Source organism: Cygnus atratus, chromosome 1 (genome assembly GCF_013377495.2).
Source record: "Cygnus atratus isolate AKBS03 ecotype Queensland, Australia chromosome 1, CAtr_DNAZoo_HiC_assembly, whole genome shotgun sequence".
Taxonomy (NCBI): domain Eukaryota; kingdom Metazoa; phylum Chordata; class Aves; order Anseriformes; family Anatidae; genus Cygnus; species Cygnus atratus.
Window position 1 is genome coordinate 57674212 of NC_066362.1, and position 21723 is coordinate 57695934.

General features: G+C 39.4%; 1 protein-coding gene across 1 annotated transcript in view; it reads right to left on the reverse strand.

Moving 5' to 3' along the window:
• RFX4 (regulatory factor X4) overlaps positions 1–21723 on the reverse strand; it is a 92323-nt gene that overhangs the window by 37739 nt on the left and 32861 nt on the right. The window contains exons 5-10 of the mRNA XM_035559166.1: positions 12035–12096; positions 7730–7943; positions 6771–6848; positions 4566–4729; positions 2058–2158; positions 198–256 (exon numbers count right to left, since the gene is read on the reverse strand). Of these exons, the coding sequence (XP_035415059.1) occupies positions 198–256; positions 2058–2158; positions 4566–4729; positions 6771–6848; positions 7730–7943; positions 12035–12096 (678 nt within the window). The remainder of the gene's footprint in view (positions 1–197; positions 257–2057; positions 2159–4565; positions 4730–6770; positions 6849–7729; positions 7944–12034; positions 12097–21723) is intronic.

A 21723-nucleotide genomic window follows, 5' to 3' on the forward strand; every position in this document is an offset into this window, starting at 1 on the left:
GAGGTTGCCAGTTGTCTAGCAAAACATTTTTGCTGATTATATTTTGATTCTGTAGAGATGGTCATAATAAATGTTGGAGACAAACTGCTAACATGATCTCTCCCTCTTCGGGTAAAGTTCAGATTGTCAATTTATTAAATTATTTAAAAAGTCAGTAAAAATGTCATTCAGCAAACTCAACTAACTGAAATATTTACTTGGCAGAGATGATTTAGTGACGTCTGTCGCCGGAGTATTTGTGAGAATCTTCTGGACACTATGGGAAAGAAAATATACATATTTACATACTGTGCTAAATAAAGAAAAACATTTCTGAAAATACTGAATTAAAATCAGAACAAAAAAATATATCCAGTTTCTTACATACAATTGTGGCAGTATGTATCCAGTTTTAACTTAGCTTAAACCTTGACCTAAAACCTTAAATCTGGATACTAAATCAACTTTACAGAGGCATATTACAAGTGATGATTTATAGATGCTGTGAATAATGAGATGACAAGAGAAATGTAGAGGACAATGGAAGAGCTTCACTTGTTCAGCATAACAAATTTTCTCTTGAAACACAAAGGAACTGAAAACCAGAAAGACAGAACTATTTAACAGGAAGAAAAATGTTGGTGCAAGAATGAGTGGGCATAAGGTAACGATAGTGACATTATATTTGAAAATTGGAAAAGTTTCTTAAGTCTTACTGCAAACAGATTTTGGGGAAGTCTTCTGACTGGATCAGTAGGAGCTAAATCTTTAAAAGTTTCAGGTAAAGTTTGATCAAAGCTTCTGAAAGAGATTACATGATGACTAACATGCTATGGCAAAAGAGGGCCCAGGAGGTACTTGCCAGTTCTCCACTCTTATTTTAGCTTTTTCCAAGGGGATATGGACCTTGTATTAAGATACTTCCAGTACTTGGAAACTGGGCTTTTAAAATGTTTTATTGAGTATCTTTTGTCTAAAGCCTGTGACTTAAGAGCTGCAAATATGACCAAGGCTTGCAGTTACTTCTGTCAGTACTTCCATTGGCTATATACACTTTCACAGATTCTGATCAGGAGATTGAATCAGATGATCTGACTGCAGAAGTGACAAAGTCTCATGTATATACTAGGATGCACTCAGGTTTTTCCTAATGATAAAATCACAGAAGGCCTGCAAATCTATCCAAACAGGCCTTAGATGTAGCGACAGAGTAGGTGCTCTTTCTGTACTGTACATAGATGCACTTAAAGAGTACAGTTCAAGAACAACTGGAAAATGCATCGTCTCTCTCTCTCCCTACAGGACTAGAAAAGATTTTTACTGTTGCAGATTCTTGATATTTTTGAACTAACAAAGATAAGATAAGGCATATTCTCAGCTCTGACTTTCTGTAACTTTTAAAATGAATTAATGAGCAACACTCAACAAACTAGAATGAGTTATGCTAATTTACATTCTGAGTGTTCTCAGTAAAATATAATTCTAATTTTCCGTGCTGATCAAAATAGTTAATCCTTCTCCTAAATTAGTTTTTTTTTTTTTTCCCTTTAACTTTGTGGTGTGGAATTTAGTGCTCATGAAAGGCAAAGAATTGAGAGCCGTGAAATAAAGCAGGCTTTATCAATAGGTGATGTGCACTGCAGGCATCTACAAAGCACGTCTGAATAGGACTAGTGCCCTTTCCTGTGGTGACAGGGTAATTTGATCTCCTTCATTTTTAACTCTGGCACTTTTTTGAGCAAGGGCCTCAAGCTGTATTCAAATTGTGCTAGCCTAAAGGTTTGTTTAATAATTTTCTTTGCCTAATATCATCCCTAATGTTTGCTTACTATCAACAAAATTAATTTCTTATCGAAACCCACAAGAAAGGAAAAGCAATTCTTCTCACTTTGAGCAGTGCCTCATTTCACTAAATGAAACTGGTTTTCAGGACCAAGTGATGATTGTAAGTGAATGCAAGATTTTTACGCTGTCAGTTTTTAATTCTTAAAAGAACACTAGTTGTACTTCCAATTAATTTGTCATCAATAAACATTACACATTTCTCAGATTAACAGGAGAGATTTGTCAATACATACATTCAAATTTGATATTTCGTAGGTTTTCTGGCAAGTCATGAAGAGCTACTTTCAGCCACTCATCCAGTTGCTTTGCAAACTTTCGGATCACCTGCGTCAAACTGAAAAGAGAAATCACTACATCAAAGCACTTACTCTGTGCTTTATACTATGAAATCTGAAAACATGTAAAGACTATGGGTCAGTTATTGACACCTCACTCTTTTGCAGAGTTGCTGAACATATTGTTGTCTGTAGGCATGAAGAAAGGCTTCTGAAAATATTTCAAGGAAAAGTTAAACATAACAGCACATTGAAAAGCTCACAAAGCATCAAAGTCTCTGTACTGCACTATATTGATACTTATAAATGGTATTTTTAGCTTGAAATAAAAAATAATTCCCACTGTACAAACAAAACCATAAAATCACAATTCTTTAAAGAAGACAATAGAACAAGCTTTGGATTTCAGGTCAGCTGTGCCCATATTTATGAGAATGGACACAGGGACATGTAAGTGAAGCTGTAACCAGCTATGCTGCAGGCTGAAGGCAGTGAGTGGGTGGCAGTGATGGGCAGGAATTTCTAGACCAAACATGGGGGTGATGCAGGACCTGCCTGCTTAGCTCTACAGAGGACAGAAAATTTCCCAGACAGATGAGATTTCCCTCTTCTTCCTTATAACTTTTTTCCTGGATGGCCCCATCGTTTCCTTCTAAACTTGGAGGCAAATTCATTCTGCCCTTCTTCTTGTAAATTGATCAGTATAAAATGACAGTTTCCAGAAAAAGTTCAGGGTATGATAGAGGGGAACCCAACAGTTGTTTCTGCCAGTCTGAGCGGCACTGCCTCTAGCAATGCTCAAGATACATAAACAACGGAAAGATGCAAGAAGCTTTCCTTCTTTCTGCCAGGTAGCTTTTTCTGTTTGTACTCCTAACATACGTTGCACTGAAGACATAGGTGGTAAAATAACTGTGGCCATAGGCCTTGTAGGCTCCATACAGACACCTAACAGGACAGGGGATGGATGACAACTGCTGCACCCACTAAAAAGTGTTGTGTTTTTTTTTTTTTTGTACAGCCAGCATTCATTCCCAGGAAGTCCCTCAGGATTCTGGCTGAGTCAGCAAGATTTCCTTCAGGACCTTCCATTGCAATGAGACCCTTCTTCACCCCCTCCAGTGCAGGCTATGGCTTAATAGCCACAATCTGGCCCTTTATATGCATTACAAAAGTCTATATTCACACTCAAGTCTCTCCTTATTTGCTATGAAAGAACTAAGCAGCTTGAGAAAAGGACTGCTGTTCTGTTTAATCCTTCCAATGAAATAGATTTTTAGGGGGGTGAGGGGCAAAGCCTGTAAAAACGTACATGTCTTATCAAGGAAAGCCCATGCTTATAACAGGTTTCTCATGGAAAAAATACTTTGCCAGTACTTTAGCAGTCATAGAGTATGAATGAAGCTCACCAGTTTAGGAGAGCAGAATGATATCTTAAATATATTTGCTGTAACTAGAGCTGTGTCAAAATCTTGAAGGCCAAATATACAACACCAATAACAAACTCTTAGAGCAATAAACTTAACAAATTACTCAACCTCTAAAAATCATCAGTCAAACAACGCTAAAGGTGAATAGAGACATTTAGAAAAAGAAAGTTTCCTGATGCTTATATTAGGAAAATCAAAGAGGTGAACATGCTTGTCTGCACTCAGTGCAGTTGCACTTTGCAGTGATTACACTTCTTGCTGTGAAATGTTGATCTCTGTTCTGCTTTATCTATATAATTAAGACTTCCTGGACTCAGGTGAGCTCCTGGTAGGGAGAGAACAGATGAGATCTACCATGCGGATTTGAAAAGAAAAGTGAGTTTTGAAACAAAGGGCTCAAATACTTGTTAATATTAATAAAGTGATCCTAAAATAAGCATGCAACTGTTCATCATAGCATAGCATTTAAATTAATCAAGGATGTCTGAGACTTCACAAGTATGATCTTCATATTTTCTGCTCTTGGCAAGCAGAGTAACAATTGGGTTCCAGGAGCGTAAACAGAGACAAATGCTTAGGTTGCAGTGCTGGAATATGCATGGGAGTATTTACAAACAGAGCAGCCAGGCCAGCTCCTCTTGTCACTATTATTCAGCGTCCTGTTATGTTGCTATACCAGACTAGCAGAAAAGAGTCTGAAACTTTCAGAAAACAGGAATGTGGCATTCTGCAGCCTGCAGGCTTCTGATATTCCCTGAAAGTTGGGACATGACTATCATCTTGATGTTAATAAACAAAGAAAGTGCTATCCTTCATCACACAAAATGTCACACTTTTCGCAATACAAGTGTTGGTAAAATATAAACATTTCTTCACAAATGTGCCAGCTGTTCAGCTCTGTTGAATTGACACTGTGATTTAAACAGGAAACAGGTGGCAACAAGCAGCTTTCTGGGAACTGGTGTCATTTGTAAGGAAAAGACATATAACAAAGACAGCTGAGCTGGAAGTGGTCAGTGTTGCCAATTATACTGACCTGTCGGGTAATGCTTGCAGTACCGTTGGCATCAAAACTCCAGAAATTGCTTTGTACAGAATCGAGTCACAAACTCCCACTATATTCACTACAGTTGAAGAACCCAATACAGGCAGCATATGAGGAGGCATCCCTTGCCAAAAGTGCAGAAGAAAACTTTGAACCTGCAATCATGAGAAGAAGCAGGGACGTTTAAGTGAAAACAACAAAAGGCCACAAATACACTTCTTAAATGACCCTGTTTATATAGAGCTTGTTTCAGCCCCACAGCTAGACTGATGGTATACAACACAGGCAAGGCATGTTCCTTAACTAGATAGGTGTATAGTATAACCTGGCGCAGAATGGAATAATGAGCCAAAGGGCAAGGAGGCATTCGGAGTTGGTAAGGGGGTACCTTTTAGTTACTACAGTTGAGAGGCCCACAGGTACCATATTTTTACATTCCATCAATGACTAGTGAATGTAACTCCTTTGCTTCCACATATCAAGCCTTTTTCTCTCTTTGCTCTCCACTCCTTTATACTAAGGAATGTCATCTGGGGCTTGGTGTGAGGAGGGAGAGGAGGATAGCACGTGGCTTACAGGGATTAATATACCATATCCTGCCTTAATTTTGGAAAGAAACGCTATACTTTGGAGTTCTTAAAAACTGTTGTTGTGCTGACAAAAGAAAAGCCATAGCGATTTCTTATTTCTCTCTTCTGCTATGAAGAAAAGTGGAGAAAAAATGGAGAAAGGCAAAAAAAGAAAATGAGATTTCAGAAACAGCAAAATATGCCTCTGAAAATTTTAATTTAGGAAATAAAGGCATTACTCAGTGAATGATATAGTCAGTTCTACAGGGGTCAGAACACCAGCATTCATAAGTTAAAACCTTTCGCACACAATCTGTCTTGAAATACATAACTGCACTACGTGCAGTAAGAAATATTTGCCATTTACATATTTTTGCTTCTCAGCCCCTTCCCCATCGTTGATCTTGACAAACGGATTCCCTAGCAAAATATAATATCCTGCTCTTAAGAAAGTGTTCAGAGACTGATCCAGCAAAACTTCCTGTATATGTGAATGAATCAATTGGCTTGGAGTGAAGGGAAGGGAGATTTGTTTGGTTTTCCCTAAGCCGTATGTCAGATTTAATTATTATATTAAAGTTCTGGGTTCCCATTTAAACATGGCTAGGACCAAATCTGGGAGACACATTAGAAAATGTGAAAAGATGTAAAATAATACTAAAAAAAAATAGTTCTCTCGAATGGAAGCACCTAGCCTGGGTGCAATGACTTAAAAGAGCTGCAGATTTAAATCCAAATAGTGTGAAAATTAAGCAGTGAGATGGGAGAAAGGAGGGAATTCCTTGCCATTGTTTAGAAGGCAGTCAAAAGACCCATTTCCTTTGACTTTTTCCAGAAGCTGAGTGTTATATTTGAATCAGGCCCTCAGCACCTCTACAGTCAGATTTGCTTTCCCAAAAAAGAGGCCTTCTGCACATGTGATACAAAACTTCTTGCATTCCAGTAATGTTTGATGTTCGTAGCCATTCTGCTCTAATTACATGGCTGTATGCATGCACTGCCAGAAAACCCTCAGATTCAGTCAGGTATCCAGCAGGAACAAATCTTATCCATCTCTAATGGATCGTATCAACTGCTGAGCAGTGTGTGTTCCTAGCTGTACTACATTACAACTGAGGAATTGGAAATTTGAGCTACAGGCTTACTGGGGTGTCCAGGGAGCTTTAGGTCCCCCAACTCCTTTCCCATTGTTAAAAGACCAGTAGAGACCTTTTGCTACCATTTTGGCTGCGGCACCTGCCCTGGGTTTGTGCTGAACACTCGGAAGAATTTCTTCAGACAGAGCTCAGTTCAAACACAAAGCTTAGAAAAGTGGTGATGGACACACTTTTTGAGTTGTAAGAACTGGATTGTCCAACATCTTGTAAGGCGATATTGCTACCTTAATCCTGATGGAGAGACAAAAACATTCCCACTGCTTTCATTCCTCTAACTCGCACAGTGTTATAAGTGAGATTTAATGCTATCACTGACATATTATGTACTCAAGTATAGCTATTGTTCATTATTCATGAAAAGGATTAGCCACCATAAAACCATAAGGTTGTAATATCATATTCAAAATAAGCTCTCAGATCCATTAATACCTCATGTATCATTAAACTACAACTGCAGCTTCTAACCATACCTCATCAAAGTTTGCTCTTATTACGGTGTCTAGTATCCTCTGACAGTGAGTTCTATACATCATAATAAAGGTAGAAACCTGAAAAAGAATGAGAGGGAGACACACAAAAGATCATTCTACTTTAAGAAATCTGCTTTTAAAACTATCAGAATATAGAACACAAAAAAGTAAGATTTTTCTTATCTTACCTAAGCACAATTGCAAAAATAATGAAATCAGAGTATAGTTAGATTAGCTTTAAGATGAGTTTTCTTCTTAAAAGTAAATTCTCCCTTTGAATTCATGGATTTTTCTATGTCAATGGGGATTCTTCAAATGTAAGAGGAGCAAAAAGCCTCAGTGAGATCAAAGACGAGAATGTGGCCCTAATTAGGACATAAAGAACTATAAAACCCTATTCTTTTGTCCACTTTACATTGATACTACACATGTGAATAGCATCAGAAAACTAGCAAGCTCAGCCAAGAGCAGTCAGAGCACTTTTGTCATATGTACAGATAGGATTCTCTTAATTTTCAGCCTAGAAGGATACAAAATGCATTAAGTCCCTCTCCCCTCAAGAAAGCATCAGAAATCTTTCTCAGTTTGCCAACAAATGGGTTCAGAAATTAAGGAACTATAACATACTGCAAAAACAGAAATCTGGGGTCTAGTAATTAGTGATTTATCCGGTTACCCTCAGACCTTTCCAGCTGAATGCAATATAACTTTAAAAGAAGACTGTGCGTAGGCTTCAGACGTTGTACAGCTGATAGAGTCAGCTGCCTATGCTAAGGGAAAATATTTCATACTATTATAAGAAGCAATTAAGCCCCTCATAAATAAAGTCAGAGCGTTATTAAACTCAATCTAATTTAAAGTCTTTATATATTAGATAAAGCTTTCATCCAGAGCAGAGGAAAAAATCCAACAACAACAAAAAAACAAGACAGGCCGAGAAAATATTTCCAAAGTGTTACCTTCTCCTCTGGCAGACTGGCTGGCAGATTTAGATCTTTGACATTTGGAAACTCTGGCAGTAATGTTCCCAGTTTGGATCGTGGTGAATACGCCACTGTCTGTTTGGTTACTTCTTTTTTTCCCGTTTCGTTGACCCAGGCTGCTCCTTTTTTAGAATACATCACATCATAATACTGGGAGTTTTCTTTCACTGCAATTCCATAATAGTGGTACCTGATACATAGAGATGTACATTTTAAAAAGTGGATTGTTTGAAAGTACAAAAAAATAAAAAGGTATGGGGGTAAGAGAAACTGACAATGCTAATAATTTCTACAGCAAAACAGACTTTGTGATAGTTTATTATTCACAAGCATTGATTCAGTAGCAGAACATTGTGGTAATACATTAATTGGGTTTTCAAATTTATTTTCTTGTGGTAAGAGGAGCTTTCTTCAGAGTCAATAAAGCTGACTGTTGCAGGGCAGGACAATAACAGACTTCTATTTTTTTCTTATTATTAAAAAAAGCATCCTAAAGCTACTTGTTGGCAGGGCTGTGCTGTGCAGCTGCTCTTTTAGTTTAGCAATAAGCAGAGGTACAGACCCTCTGGACAAGCCCTTCTGTTGTTTCAGCTCCCTGATTCTCAGACTGTTTTGATCCCTGAGTAGCACAAGTCTTCACTGCAAATGAGCTTATCAGAAATGTTTGAAAAATTGAAAACACGTTGGGGTGGGGGAAGCTTGTGCTTGAAAGCAATGAACACTAGGAAATGTACAGTTTGAAATTATTTGCTTAATAACTTAGCATCATCATTGGTCTTAGATCAGCAGAGGATACTACACAGCACTGTAACTCTGCCTGAGCAGAGCACAGTGGGAGTCGCATGGTGTGGCTGTGCTACAAGAATGGATTGGTGGCCTTATGGCACAAGTTTGTGCTATGGCTTAGCTTTATTATGGGTGTTAATGAGAGCACTGATTATCCTGTCTAACCCTTGCATCAAAGCAGCAAATACAATCTTATTCACTCCATAATTTTGCTAATATTTACTTCATTTTCTCAGCTGTAAGCACGACCAACACATCAGTTAAATTTTTAATTGTTAGAAAAGGCATCATAAAACTGTCTCACTCTTGTACCTTTGATTGACCCTACTTTCCTAAAGGGGGTTTTCAATGACCTCCCAGTTCTCTCCTTACAGCCTATCAGACCACAGTGAAACTCTCACTTCTGGACCCAGCTATGATGGTAGGAGAGGTTACCATCTCCAGGTGTTTGTCATCCTCTCCAGACAGTTGCTGGGGAGTGATTTCAGAGTGCCACCAGCACATCAGTTCACTTGAATGGGCCCTAGTTTGCTTTAGGTAAAATCATCCAGCTTTAATAAAGTCATTAATTAAAACAGTGAAAGAGCAGTATCTAAATGATGGCAGCTTAAACTAAGGTGATTTTTTTTTCCTATAGCAGATTCACTCAGTCATTCACCCGCAAATCAGCACATGCCATAATCTCCAACCGAAAGTAGTGGCAAATAGCTGGAAGCCCTAATCTTGTCTACCAGCACAGATGGGCTGAGAGGCGGCCTGGGGAGTTGCAGGAACCTTCCTGTATGTTGCTCCCTTACCATGCCCGCTTGGGATGTTCCTTATCATCCATTAAAAATAAAAGCTATCTTGAGCTCAATATTGAATAATCCAGGTGAGATTTATTTAAAAAAAAAAAAAAAGCTGACACGATATGAATGGGATTTCCTATCCTTAGTACCTCAGAAAGCCACACTATCTGCTCCAAATCTGCCTGTCAGGGCTTAGACCAAAATGCATATTCCACACCAGAAGCCAGGCTCCAGATCAGTCCTACCCTGTTACAGATAGATGACAAGACCCTCTTTCTGCCAAGCTACATGGAATATAAAAGGCTATAACACCAGATGTAGAAGTTTGGCCTTTTAGCTTGACTAGTAACAAGTCCAGGTTGCAGCTCAAGTCCCCACTTTGGTCTCTAGCAGCTGTCATACACGCACTGTGTGTAACAGCCATAAAGCCTACCTACATCTGCCCTGCGAGCCTCAGCAGTATGTCTAGGGCTGGGGAAGAGGAAAGGAAATGCTACTGGGAGCTACCACCACAAGTTACTGAGGGAAAGGGAAGAAGGAAAAGGTCACAGCAGGCAGGACAGCAGAAGTTCTAGGGAGACCAAGAGGTTTGTGCAACTTCAACAGGGGTCAGTCTCTTACATCAAGTTTCCCCCTAAATCAATTCAAGAAAGAAAAAGAAGACTGAAAGACTCAGAAACGTAATAGAATGTCACTATGCATTATTCCCTGTCCAGTATATTTCACTTGGTAGTACACTACATAAAACAGTTTTCCAGTTAGTTTCGAAATCATGCAGACAGCAACAGCTAAATTAACACAGAATTTTTTCCAGACTGCTTCCTCCTTAAGTAATTGTAACATCCTAAAAGGCAAAAATTCGTTAGTGCAGTTCACAAAGATTATTTCTTGAACACGTCTCTGTATTCCTAACAGAAAACAAACAAACAAACAAAAACCACCACAACAACAAGAAAACACCCCTTAATACAATAAGCAGGGCTTGAAAGTTTGATCTGTAAGAGAGCAATACACAAGCCATGTAATCATTCTTTTAGTAAACAGCTGAATAGTTTTTCCTTTCATGGATCCAGTACCTGCAGCACTCCTTTAAAGAAAGAATAAAATTCCCTTCACACCATATAGTTTCCATCAGCTTAAGTAACTTCTTGTGTATGTATAATTGGAGACTTTCAAGCTGCAGGACAGAAAGAAATCAACTTTTATGTTTAGATGCTTTCTCATGCTCACCTGTGGTGGAACTGTTTTTAAGCTCAGTGTGATAGAGACCATCTGCATGCTTACAGCAATAAACCCAGCTGCAAAAGAGAAAGCCTCACAACTGATGACCAAGAGTATAGTGCCACTGGAGCTCTGAACTTTGCAATGTTACAAGGCAGCAGTGCTATAAAAAGACTGAAGGCAGAACAGTATGAAATCAGATGATCTTAACCACTTCTATGGCCAAATTTCCTTGGCAGTAGAAATGAAGGGGAATGAAAATCTTTGACTGGCAGCAATTGGTCAGCACAGTTGGTGATAAAGGGACTGAAGTGTTAAAGCATAAAGTAACAATGTTTAACTGGAATGCATCAGATGTTTATGAAAACAAAACCAGAGCTCAGTTGTAGCTGTGCTGGGTCTAGCAAGGAGTGTATTTATCGTAAAGAAGTACACTATGCAGGTAATGCTGTGGATGTGTTTATACCTCTCCTCTTCAATGGATCAAATGATTCCTTTGTATGCCATAATAATTGGAGTGTTAACTACTGATGTAGTTATCATCTTTTGGACCAGAAGAATTCGATTTTATACCTACTGAGGCTGTGAAATATGAATGACTATGTATGATCTCCCTCACAGGGGTGAGCAGGGACTATCAGGGACCAAGGATTTTGCAGAGCAGTTCACAGAAACTCCTTACTTGCTAGATAGGAATCAGAACTACTGCAAAGATGGCATGAGAAGAGTATGTGACCTGAAAGCCCCTCTGATAGGCATGCAGGTTAGGGGAAAAAATGCACGAGCTGTTAAGTCTCACTGATTTTTAGCCTCATTGAGAGCAAAGAGACGTTGCTTTTACAGACACAAGTCACCTTCGGTCAGTTGATCAAAGGTATCTTGCCCCTCTGAGAGACTCCTAGAGCTGCAGGAGGAGTGAATCTGAATCTATTTCTCCTTCTGGAATTACGATGAACTGTTTTCAGAGGTACCATCTTTTGGATAAGGTAATAAACTTATTCTTTGATCACTTAAAGATACTTTGGATTTCATTACACAGCAAAAAATGGTCATTAAATCCAGGTTTATGGTCAATTTCAGTTTAGAACAATGTATAAGTCTACCTAAAACCCACATAGCATTCTGCCACTTATCCACTAAACTGAAACATCATGTTAACCAGCTGTCATTTCCCAGCCTCAAGCAGTAGCTCTACTAGTGCTAGGTGTGAATGCCCTTTATGTTGTGTAAAGTGAGTTGAGAAGAAGAATTATAGAAACAACATGGAAAATATTGGCAATGAAATCAGTAAAAGATCTCCATTAGACTACCTACACAGGACTATCACTGCTGAATCAATAAGACAATGTAAAAACTGCAATGGAACCTCCATCAAAGTTAGTTTTTAATTCCCCAACTGGACAAATCATTCCCTGATGTTCAGTAGAGTAAAGCCAGGGCCAGGTGGGGCCCTGTACAAGATGGTAGTATACCATACACTGCTTACTTTGATTGGCCTCTGGTTCCAAGTCTCCTTGTCGTTAGCTGTGGAAACTGTTGCCTTATTATCTGCAAATGAATAGAACTGATATTAGAAAAAATTGAAAAGCACATTTGGTAAGAATTTATTACAGACTGTAAAGACAAAAAAAAAAAAAAAGTACTATGTCACCAAAATACATGGAAGGGGAAATCAGAAGAAAGCTTTTCATTTTTTCCATTACTGAAAAAAAAGAGAAATAAGCTTTTAAATTCAGTATAATTCTATTAACTACCACCAGTTTAAATAAAGACTTTCTGAAGTTACTGGAGCAGAACATAGTTCCTTAAAATCTAAGATCAGTTCTACCTCTAAAATTACAAGGATTGTACTTAGAATTGGCTGGGTATTTATTTATGTCAGTTGCAGGATCAATAAACTTGTTTTTGCTGCAACTAGAGGAAACTTTCCTTTTGAGAGTTTTGGAGGCAACAGTTCTTTAAAGTCCTTCCCTGCCATTAAAGATTCCCTTTTCTAAAAGATGATTCTGTGAAAAGATTTTGCTATTTGACAGGGGCACCACTTACACCAGCAAAGACTCACTGTTGCATTTGTAAAGATAGCTCATAATCAATTTATTCTCTATGGAAAACAAGTGCATCTCAGAAACAGCAGGATATCAAGAATCTGGACTCTACTCTGTCAGCTGAGATTAAAAGAACGCTGCTACCGTAAAACAAAACCTCTTTAGCACCAGATACATTTAAGGAAATAGATTAACTCATGTAGATCGTGCCTTCAGTAGCCAGATCCTACGTCAACCAGGCTACTCCTGATGAAAATGCTCTGCTCGAGTTGCTGGGAAGGTAGCTCTCAGCACCTTGCAGGATTGAACCTGATTCTCAGTGTGGTCTGCAGCAGTAGCAAATTCATCTGGCAGAACAGTCATGCAAAAAAGACCACAGTAAGCCTTGAAGATTCACTTATGAGAGAAATTTCTTCCTTTTCTAATTTGTAACCTATTTTAATTGTGTTTGCATGATATAAATTGCTAAATGTTTCCTATTTTGGGGGGAAAAACAAGTAGCATTAAAAGAAAGCAGACATACGAGATGGAATACAACTGTTCAACCAGAAGAAAATGTCAATTAAGTTTGATTAAATGATATAGATTTTTTCCCCCGTGAGCCATTTTGCCACAGTGGTAAATATTTAATCCTGATTGATGACTGAAAGCTCTAGAACATGTATTTGGATCAAAAGGTACTATATAAATAAAGACATTACAATGTCACATATTTGACTGTTCCTTTGGTAATATTTTTTATCAAACATACAATCAGCTTTCTTTCATATCATGTAAAAATTGACCTGCATTGGTTTCCAAGAGCTTTGCACAACATGGCTTCTGTCAAAAACACAGCATAGACTCGGACTCGCTAGGTTGTTCAGCTTTAATTTCTGGAGCAAAACTTCAGCAAACAGTAAAACACTTTTGTGGAGCTGTGAAAGTTCAGCCTAGCTGTTTGATAAATGAGCAGACAGGCAAGCAGCCCTTCTTTCTTTTTTTGTATGGATTCAATGAAGCCTGCCTAAAGAACACCACATGCTGTTCCAGCTACTGATCTAACATTCCGCAACATCTCAGCCTTCCAAATTCCCTTTAATTACACATTAATCCCACCCCTCTCTCTTTCATTTTCTGCAGACAGGGTTGGGGGCTCCACAAGGCTGTGGGAAAAAAGGCAGTGTTGAAGAACTACTTTCTGAGGATGGCTTTTTGGGTTAGGGGATTTTTTTTTTTTTTGGTAGCAGTTGTCATTCAGAAAATTCCATTCCTCTCCTAAAGTCGATTTTACAGGAGTAGACTCAAAGTAAATCTTAATATTAGATTTACTTTTACCTTAATTTTTCTTTTTGGAACAATATGAACACGTATTACTTTCAAAGTGTGTCTAGTAGTGATGAAGTGTTACAATGCACACTGTAAATGCTACTTTATGAACCATATGCCGTGGGAGTTCCTGGGATTTAAATAAATCAGCCAATTTCTACATACCAGGGCAGAGGTGATCAGGAAAGGAGAATAACAGAGCAGTCAATCGGATGATCCTTCTTCTTTTCTTTTGTTTCTTTTTTAAATCCAACATGTTTAAACAATGAGGTACACCTTTCAGGATACAGCCAAAATTCTGCGTCTCTTAAAATATTCTTTACCAGTAATTTACAAAAGAAAATCTAGCAAACCTCTGAAAGAAAACATCAGGATTCTTTGATCTAATGCAGCATGCATAAGCTATGTATAGCACGGCGTACTCATGCTTGGGTGCCTGTACATATGAGCATCAGTATTTGTGTTTGTGTTTGGAATGAAACAAGTCAAGTAAGGAATGAACTAGCTGTTAAATATAAATGTTTATATTTGTCTACACTTATGTGAATCCCTATGCAATGATATTGCCAAAGGCAATGAGATTTCCCTGAAAGGAAAGAGGAAGTCGGAGCAGGAAGGACAAAGTGGAGTTCATTGTACACTGAAATAAGTGGGAAAAGAAGAGTCCAAAAAGTTGATTTTAAATCGTGTTTTCTGCCTGAAAGTCTCCCTGTAAAAAACACCATATTTTGGTTGTGTCTTTATTGACTACAGAGAAAATGAGTTAATTTTACATCTGAAAGGAGATGGGAGGAGAGCATTCCTAGATATCAGACATAAAAATTCAGGTTAGATCTGAAAACCAAGTTGGATTCTTTTCCTTTCATCACTGCAGTGGGGTTGCATAAGCAGAAATGAAGCAAGGCCTGACCATGCAGTTCAGACCTCCCTCTGAATGGAGTCCTGTCCCTGTTCTCACAGCAGTGCTGGCTTCTCAACAGAAGCAGTGGTAAAAAGATCTCATGGGTGGTGTCCAAGGCAATTTTGGAGTGGACGGGACTTTTATGATTGTCCCTCAATGGAACTGAAATTTCATCCCACTCTTCTCCAAATTTAGCACTAATCCAGCTGCCTATGAAATCTGCTGAGTAAAGGGATGCAGGCTTTATATTTTCCAAGTAATATTCCATCAAAATTATGTGGCAATTTTGACTTCTGTGCACTACTTTATGCTATTTCGCTTTTTGTTTTTGAGACAGATGCAGACCAGGAGTTTCACATGCAAATATTTCTGCCCCTACTATATTAGCCTCAGCAACCAATGCTCCTTCAATTTCTTTCTCAGTTACTAAACTTCAGTTCTTTTCTCCCTTTCTTTCCTCTGTGCCCTGCTTAAGACCCTTTCTCACCTTCTGCCTATAGAAGATCTTGCATGATTTTCTTGGTTAAATATATATACATATATATTAAGAACTGCTTTATCTTCTTTCAACTCCATGGTTCTCTTGGCGATTGCCTGCCATATAGATAAGAGCCAGACAGAACTCATTACATTATAAAACACCGCATGTATAGTTTTCACCTTTCCAGTGGACTCATAGGTCCAGGTCTGCATTTGTTTAACCCTTTTGCAGATAATCCTGATGCATGGCACAGGAAGAACACAAGGGATCCTTTTTTTCTGACAGGCAGTACCTGTTCCACTCTGAATGTATGTGGCAGCCAAAGTGAATGCAGGGAAGAGTCGCCTCATATCCTTCTCTCACACTGAGATTACAGTGCTGGTAGTACAACATTCAACATATATTGCACTGAACTCGGAGCTAACAGGATTTTTACCCCATTTTGGCCTTTGAAACTTAGGTGTCTAAATAAACTTGAATGAAATATCTATTTCCTTGTATTTTTGGTCATTCTTAAAATAGTGGAATAAAAGTGAAATAAATTACTTAAGCACCCACGTGAAACAGAGAGAATGCTTTATTAGTAACAACTAGAAAAATGCACTTCATCTGTAAAGGTCTATATCGTAGCCCACACAACCTATGAACCCTAGCCATGGCTAACTGCAGGAGCTGTCCTGTTACCAGCAAACGGCTGCACAGGCGCATTCCTTCATCCTGGTTACTGCCAGCTGTAATTTCTGCCATCGCACCTATCCTCAATAACTCTAGCACTGGCATTCAAACACAAGCAGACAGCCTCAGCCTTAAAATGAGAAGTGCATTGTCTATTACGCCTTCATTCCTAAATTATGACCCATCATTCCTTATTCGATTCACTACCAAACTGTGAACTTTGTTTTCTACTTTTTTTATTATTATTATTGTTTTTATTTTTCATGAGATGACATCCCAAAACAAAACATAGGGGGAAAAAAAAGCATCTCATGCATTTGTCTTCATGCTAACAAATAAGTATGTAAGAGACCAGCTATGTCAGGAAACTTTTGAAATCTTTTTTTCCTCTTTCCCTATGTCAAAATGTTAAATTTTCCTCTGGGGGCAATAGACAGAGGAAGACTTTATGCTCATTTTGTTTGTGCATCTGATCTAGAGGGACATTATTCTTCATGACTCTTGTCCCTTTCTGTTTGAAATAATTCTAGGCATGCTTCTAGAACTTCCCAGGGTAATGAAATAAAATCAAATTAAGTTGCATCACAGCATTTGAACACTGCCAGAATGAGAAACTGATTCCAGGCTCCAGGACCTGGAACTCTGAGAAGTTCTAGAGAGATTCCAAATACAGCAAAATAATTTATCTTTCCTCTGATAACAACTCCTTATAACAAGGCCTGGCTCTATTTACCTCAACACAGGTTTCCAATCCCACATCTAGAGGGCATGCATTGCTTCTATGAAGTCAGGGACAGAAGATCTGGGTTTATTTATCCACATTTATTGTAGTTTTTCAGACTTAAACTTCTTTGCCATGGCAGGACGAAAGTAAGAAGTGATGACAAATGTAATTATACTCCCACACAGCTACGCTTTCCTTATTTTCAGCGCTGTAAAACAAAAACAACCCTGATGTCCTCAATCTTATACAATAAATGTAAAATTTTCAGGGTCATTCATCTCTGACCTGTTACTGCTCTGGCCCGGATCTTTCTGGGGTTTCCCCATCTGCTCCAGTGCTTTTAAAAACCCTGTCCTGAGATATCTGCTATTATTAAGACTTGTGCTAACAGGTACCTTTTGGATCAAAGGGCTTGGTGCTGGCTTGACAGCACACTATCTTGCGTAAAAGGTCAGGAAAGGTTTTGTCCCTCTGATAGGAAAGTGCACGATCAAACCAGTCCATTACAAAATATCATTCCTGTTCCCCAAATCCACCAAACTGTGTGAAGAAAAGGGGAAGCAGCATGACTGTGTCTATACCCTGCTCCTTTCTCACTTACTTGCATAACCCCTAGAAGGAAGAGCATAGTGTACAGATTTAGTACGCTTCACCCTGCATCTCTGGTCGGTTTAGATTCAATAACCTTCCCATTTCTTTACACTCGCTTTCATCATTTTATGGAATGAATCATGGCCTAGCTGTAGGATAAGATCTTACTTTAGCACCGATACATCTCAACTGATATTGCAACGCAAGTCAGGCAAGCCTGTTGGCACTGTCTTTAATGCCCATGCCCAATTCTGCCTGCTGTGGAGATTAGACTCCACGAGGAACTCCATCTGAACTGGATCCTTTAGCGAAGCTTGTGAGACCTCAGCTCAAATTCATCCACATCCAACAATATCCTCCTTCAGCATTTCCCCCAGCCAGATGGAATTCAGCCTAAGGCATGATCAAACGGCTTTCTGCATTCCAACAAAGCTGCGAACACCGAATGCTCTGACTCAGACGCCGAACTGAGCCACAGCCACTTTCTGTGCTGGTTTGCTGAAGCCAAGCAGACCTAAAACCCTGCACAACTCCCCCTGCTCTTTCCTGGTGCCAGCGTGCTTCCTGCCATCACACCCAGCGTATCTGTGGGAAAAGGCTGAGCGCCAGCATCCCTGCACTCTGGCAGACCCTGTGCTGTACGAACTGCCTCTGGGACGTGCTGACAAGGCATGAGGTAAAGCAGCCCAGAGGCCACTCTGCTTCATGCCCAAGGTCTGAGTGGAAGCCAGATGCTTCAAGTGGCAAAGCCTGTAAAAATGCCTTTGCTAGAGGGCAAATCTTCGGGAAAGAGAAAGTCTCTCCAGAGAAACGGAGGGGTCCTTGCTGGTTTTCTTACTCCCCAAACTCAAGGAGAAAAAGGCAATAGACAGCAAGCTGCAGGAATAACAAGGGATCTGTAAAGCAGCACCAGGGGGACAAAGCTTTCTGAGTACCCTGTAGGACCACCCTTCCCCACGCCAGTATGACCACTTGCTTCCGTGGTTATTATGGACTTCTCCGAGGAGGCTGACCTGGAAGATTCGGAATCAGGGAGAAATGTCATACTGCTATGAACTGTCCTTCAGTCACCAACATTAGCTGTTAAGAAGAGATGAAGGAAAAGCAGAGATTGCTCAGATGGCGCTGACAGACTGATATGGTCCTTCAATGCAATAACAGAAACCACATCCTCAGCTTTAGATTGATTTTTACCAAGCTCCATTTTTCTTTTCTATATTAACTTGAAAAAGTCTAATAAAAAAAATCCATATGTAGTAATTGTCCATAATAAAGCACTTGCTATTTTAGACTAACAGAAGAGAGCACTAAAGTAAATTTGGCATTGCTATACACTTACCATTGAGGCTACTAGGAAGCAAATTGAGAGTACAGGGGAAACAATACGTCTGCAGGAGATTTATCTCCTCTGCACAGCAGGCAATTTCCAGGTGTGTGCAGTACAGAATGCAATCACATTGCAGTGTCATTATCAAAGAGGTTTCAATGATGCTAACTTGTCTGTCCTTTTTAAAAGTCAACGTATACTATGCTAGCATGAAACTGTAAATCCAATCTGTGTTAATCATGCTTTGAGGAACAGTCCTGCTGGCAAAACTTTTCGGCATAGAGACATAGTGATAAAAGAAGGCTCTGGCTGGTGCAGCTCAAAGCGCCCTGGAGCAAAGCAAACTATATTGGAATCGAACTTTTTTTCCTAGTATAACCATGTCTCCGACCATTTTATTTTTTTGGCAGGGTGGAAATATTATTCAAAAATGTAAAAGATCTTTCCTAGCCAATATCGCAGATCTTTTGTATGTCTTTCCCTTCTTTATTTATTGAAATAAATTTATTTTGAACCAATTTTCACTTAGAGCAAAGCCACTCAGGGAGCAATCAAGAGGCTCTGAAATTTGTGTAAGCATACAACTCATGTTAAATCTCTTTATGCTGCCATAGTTTTGTAAAGGGAACTCAGGCTGAGGAAGAACCAGCCTGCAAAGTGTCAACATTTTCTTTTTCCTTTTCAAATACTTCTTTACTACTACTTGTCAAAAGACATGGCAAGAAAGCAAAAAAGAAAGCAAGAAAGCAAGCAAAGAAAGGAAAAGAAAGCAAGAAAGCGAGAGAGAAAGCGAGAGAGAAAGCGAGAGAAAGCGAGAAAGAAAGCAAGAAAGCAAGCAAGAAAGAAAGAAAGAAAAAGAAAGAAAGAAAAGAGGAAAGTATTTAACCTCCAGGGGGCATATGGGAGTTGTGGGAAGAACTCTATCAGGATGCAAAGAGTTTGCATCATGAGAAAACTAAGTGTTCCTAAGTGCTCTGTATGAGAAATTAGCAGGGTACTGGAGGTACTGGAGATGACAGCACTACACAGTAAATGCAAATTGGTCAACTAAGGACTTAGAGGACAGGGGAAACAGGTGTGGAAGAGGAAGATTACATCTTCAAAAGGCTCAACTGGAAAAAATAGGAGGGGGTCATACAGGGTCACAAAAGAAACAAAAACCGTTGTTGGCTGAGGAGATAAAAGAGAAGCCTAAGGACCTACCACCGCAGTGACTTGGTTCAGCTAGGACAGAACCACCAAGCCTTACTCAACCAATCCACATGCAACAGTTACTGGGCAGCTCCTAGCCCAGTGTGTTAACTGTCACTAATATTTTATTAAAAACAAAACACACACCTGCTCAGCTCTCCCTGCTACAGGCAGTGGAGAACTTCCATTGGAAACATCCTAAGCTCCTCTCTCTGAGGCCACTGAGAGCAGAGCCGGAGGCATCTGTGGGACATGCCTGAAGGCTGCTGTCGTTTTTAAGCAGCATTAGGGCTTTCACTTCTGCCTGAAGACTAATTCACAATGTAAATACATTCACTGTGGGAAAGCTTTTCTCGTATGCAACATTCTACTGTAAGAACTCCATGTCATGCCCGTCCTTCCTCCCTTTACTTCCCCGTCTTCTCACTGGCCTCATGGAGCAGTTTTACTTTACTTTACTCTGGGGTGAGGTCAAGGTCCTGTTGAATACATTTTGCCACTGCCTACAGTAAGAGCAGAAGTTTAGCACTGGAGTCTTCACTTGCTGGTGCCAAATTGTAATCAGCAAACTAATACAGGGCCCTTCCTAGTCACTGTTCAGTTAAAGCATGTGGGTAAAAGTGTGCTTGGTCCTGTATCTTCCAGGCAATAAAAAGCTCTGCAATAATAAACTAGGTTACGTAGCTGTTAGCAGACTGGGAAATGGTAGTATATACAAAACTGCCTGTAATTTTCGCACATTATTTGGCTGAGTAAAGAACTAAAAACGTGGCTAATGTGCTAAAGCTACAGCTGCCTTTGCCATATAAGAATGTATCACATCAATAGCCATTACTCTTCCTTATTTTATATGTACTTTAAGGGACTTAGGAGCGTAGCTTGCTTTCTTAAAGGTGTTTATTTACAAAGTAATTCTGTTCTTTCATTTTCTTGTTACTTTTCTTGCTATTAGCCTGGTTTCCTCAGGAAACAGTCTGTGAGATATTGCTGTCTGTCTGCTAATCTTTCCACCCCGCCGTTCCCCAGGGCAATTTTTGTTTCACTAATCCAATACTACCAAACGCCTGTGGTCCAGTCCATGTCTTAGAGGTTTAACAGAAAACACTGGCCAGATAGCAGGGAGAGCATACTGATATGAAGGCTGAAGACAAGACAGGGAATAAAGCTGTGCCTTTAGGTGAGCCACTTGGCACTGCCTTACTGGACAGTCACGAGTATAAGGTAACAAGTCACCACTTCTATTGCTCTCAGCCAGCCACTCCATGTGCTGCTTCCTTACCCAGCTGTCTGGGCATGGGGAGGAAAGACAGGAACACAGACAGGCTTGAGGGAATCTAAAAATAATGTAGAAAGAAGGTGCAGCACATACAGTGATTGGGACCTGGAAATAACTGAAAGCACTGTGGGGAAACATGGAGATATTAGAGAAGGTTTAGGTACGGCTATGGATTTAGGGAACATAGGCAATGGTAGGAAACAAGGTCCATTAGTTCAGCTGTTCACAAACAATTTGTCTGTTCTCTCTTCTGTGCTTTGTTGTGGGTATATTTCACTTACATCAGGGTTAAGCAGTAGACAGGGGCAGAAGCACCGTCTACAAACCTTAATCTGGAGAAATAATTTCCAGGCAAGCTTCTTGTCTCAAGTGGTATCTTTAAAAGTGAAATTAATGCTCGTGTTAGTTCAGAGGTAGCTGACAAGTAACAACGCATTAGGATGTTACTTATTACGGATTGTCTTAATGTGCTGAACTCCATGTCTGTTTCTGAAAACTACCAGTCTGTTGAAGAAAAAGCCTAAATGTTTAACATTGCCCACAGAGCTAAAGTTCAAAGATGAATCATAAATTTAATCTGGTCCATTGAAAGGCGAACTGTCTACAATTTCACAGAACAACTAACCCCTTTCTCTGGAGAAGATGACAGCTGCAGG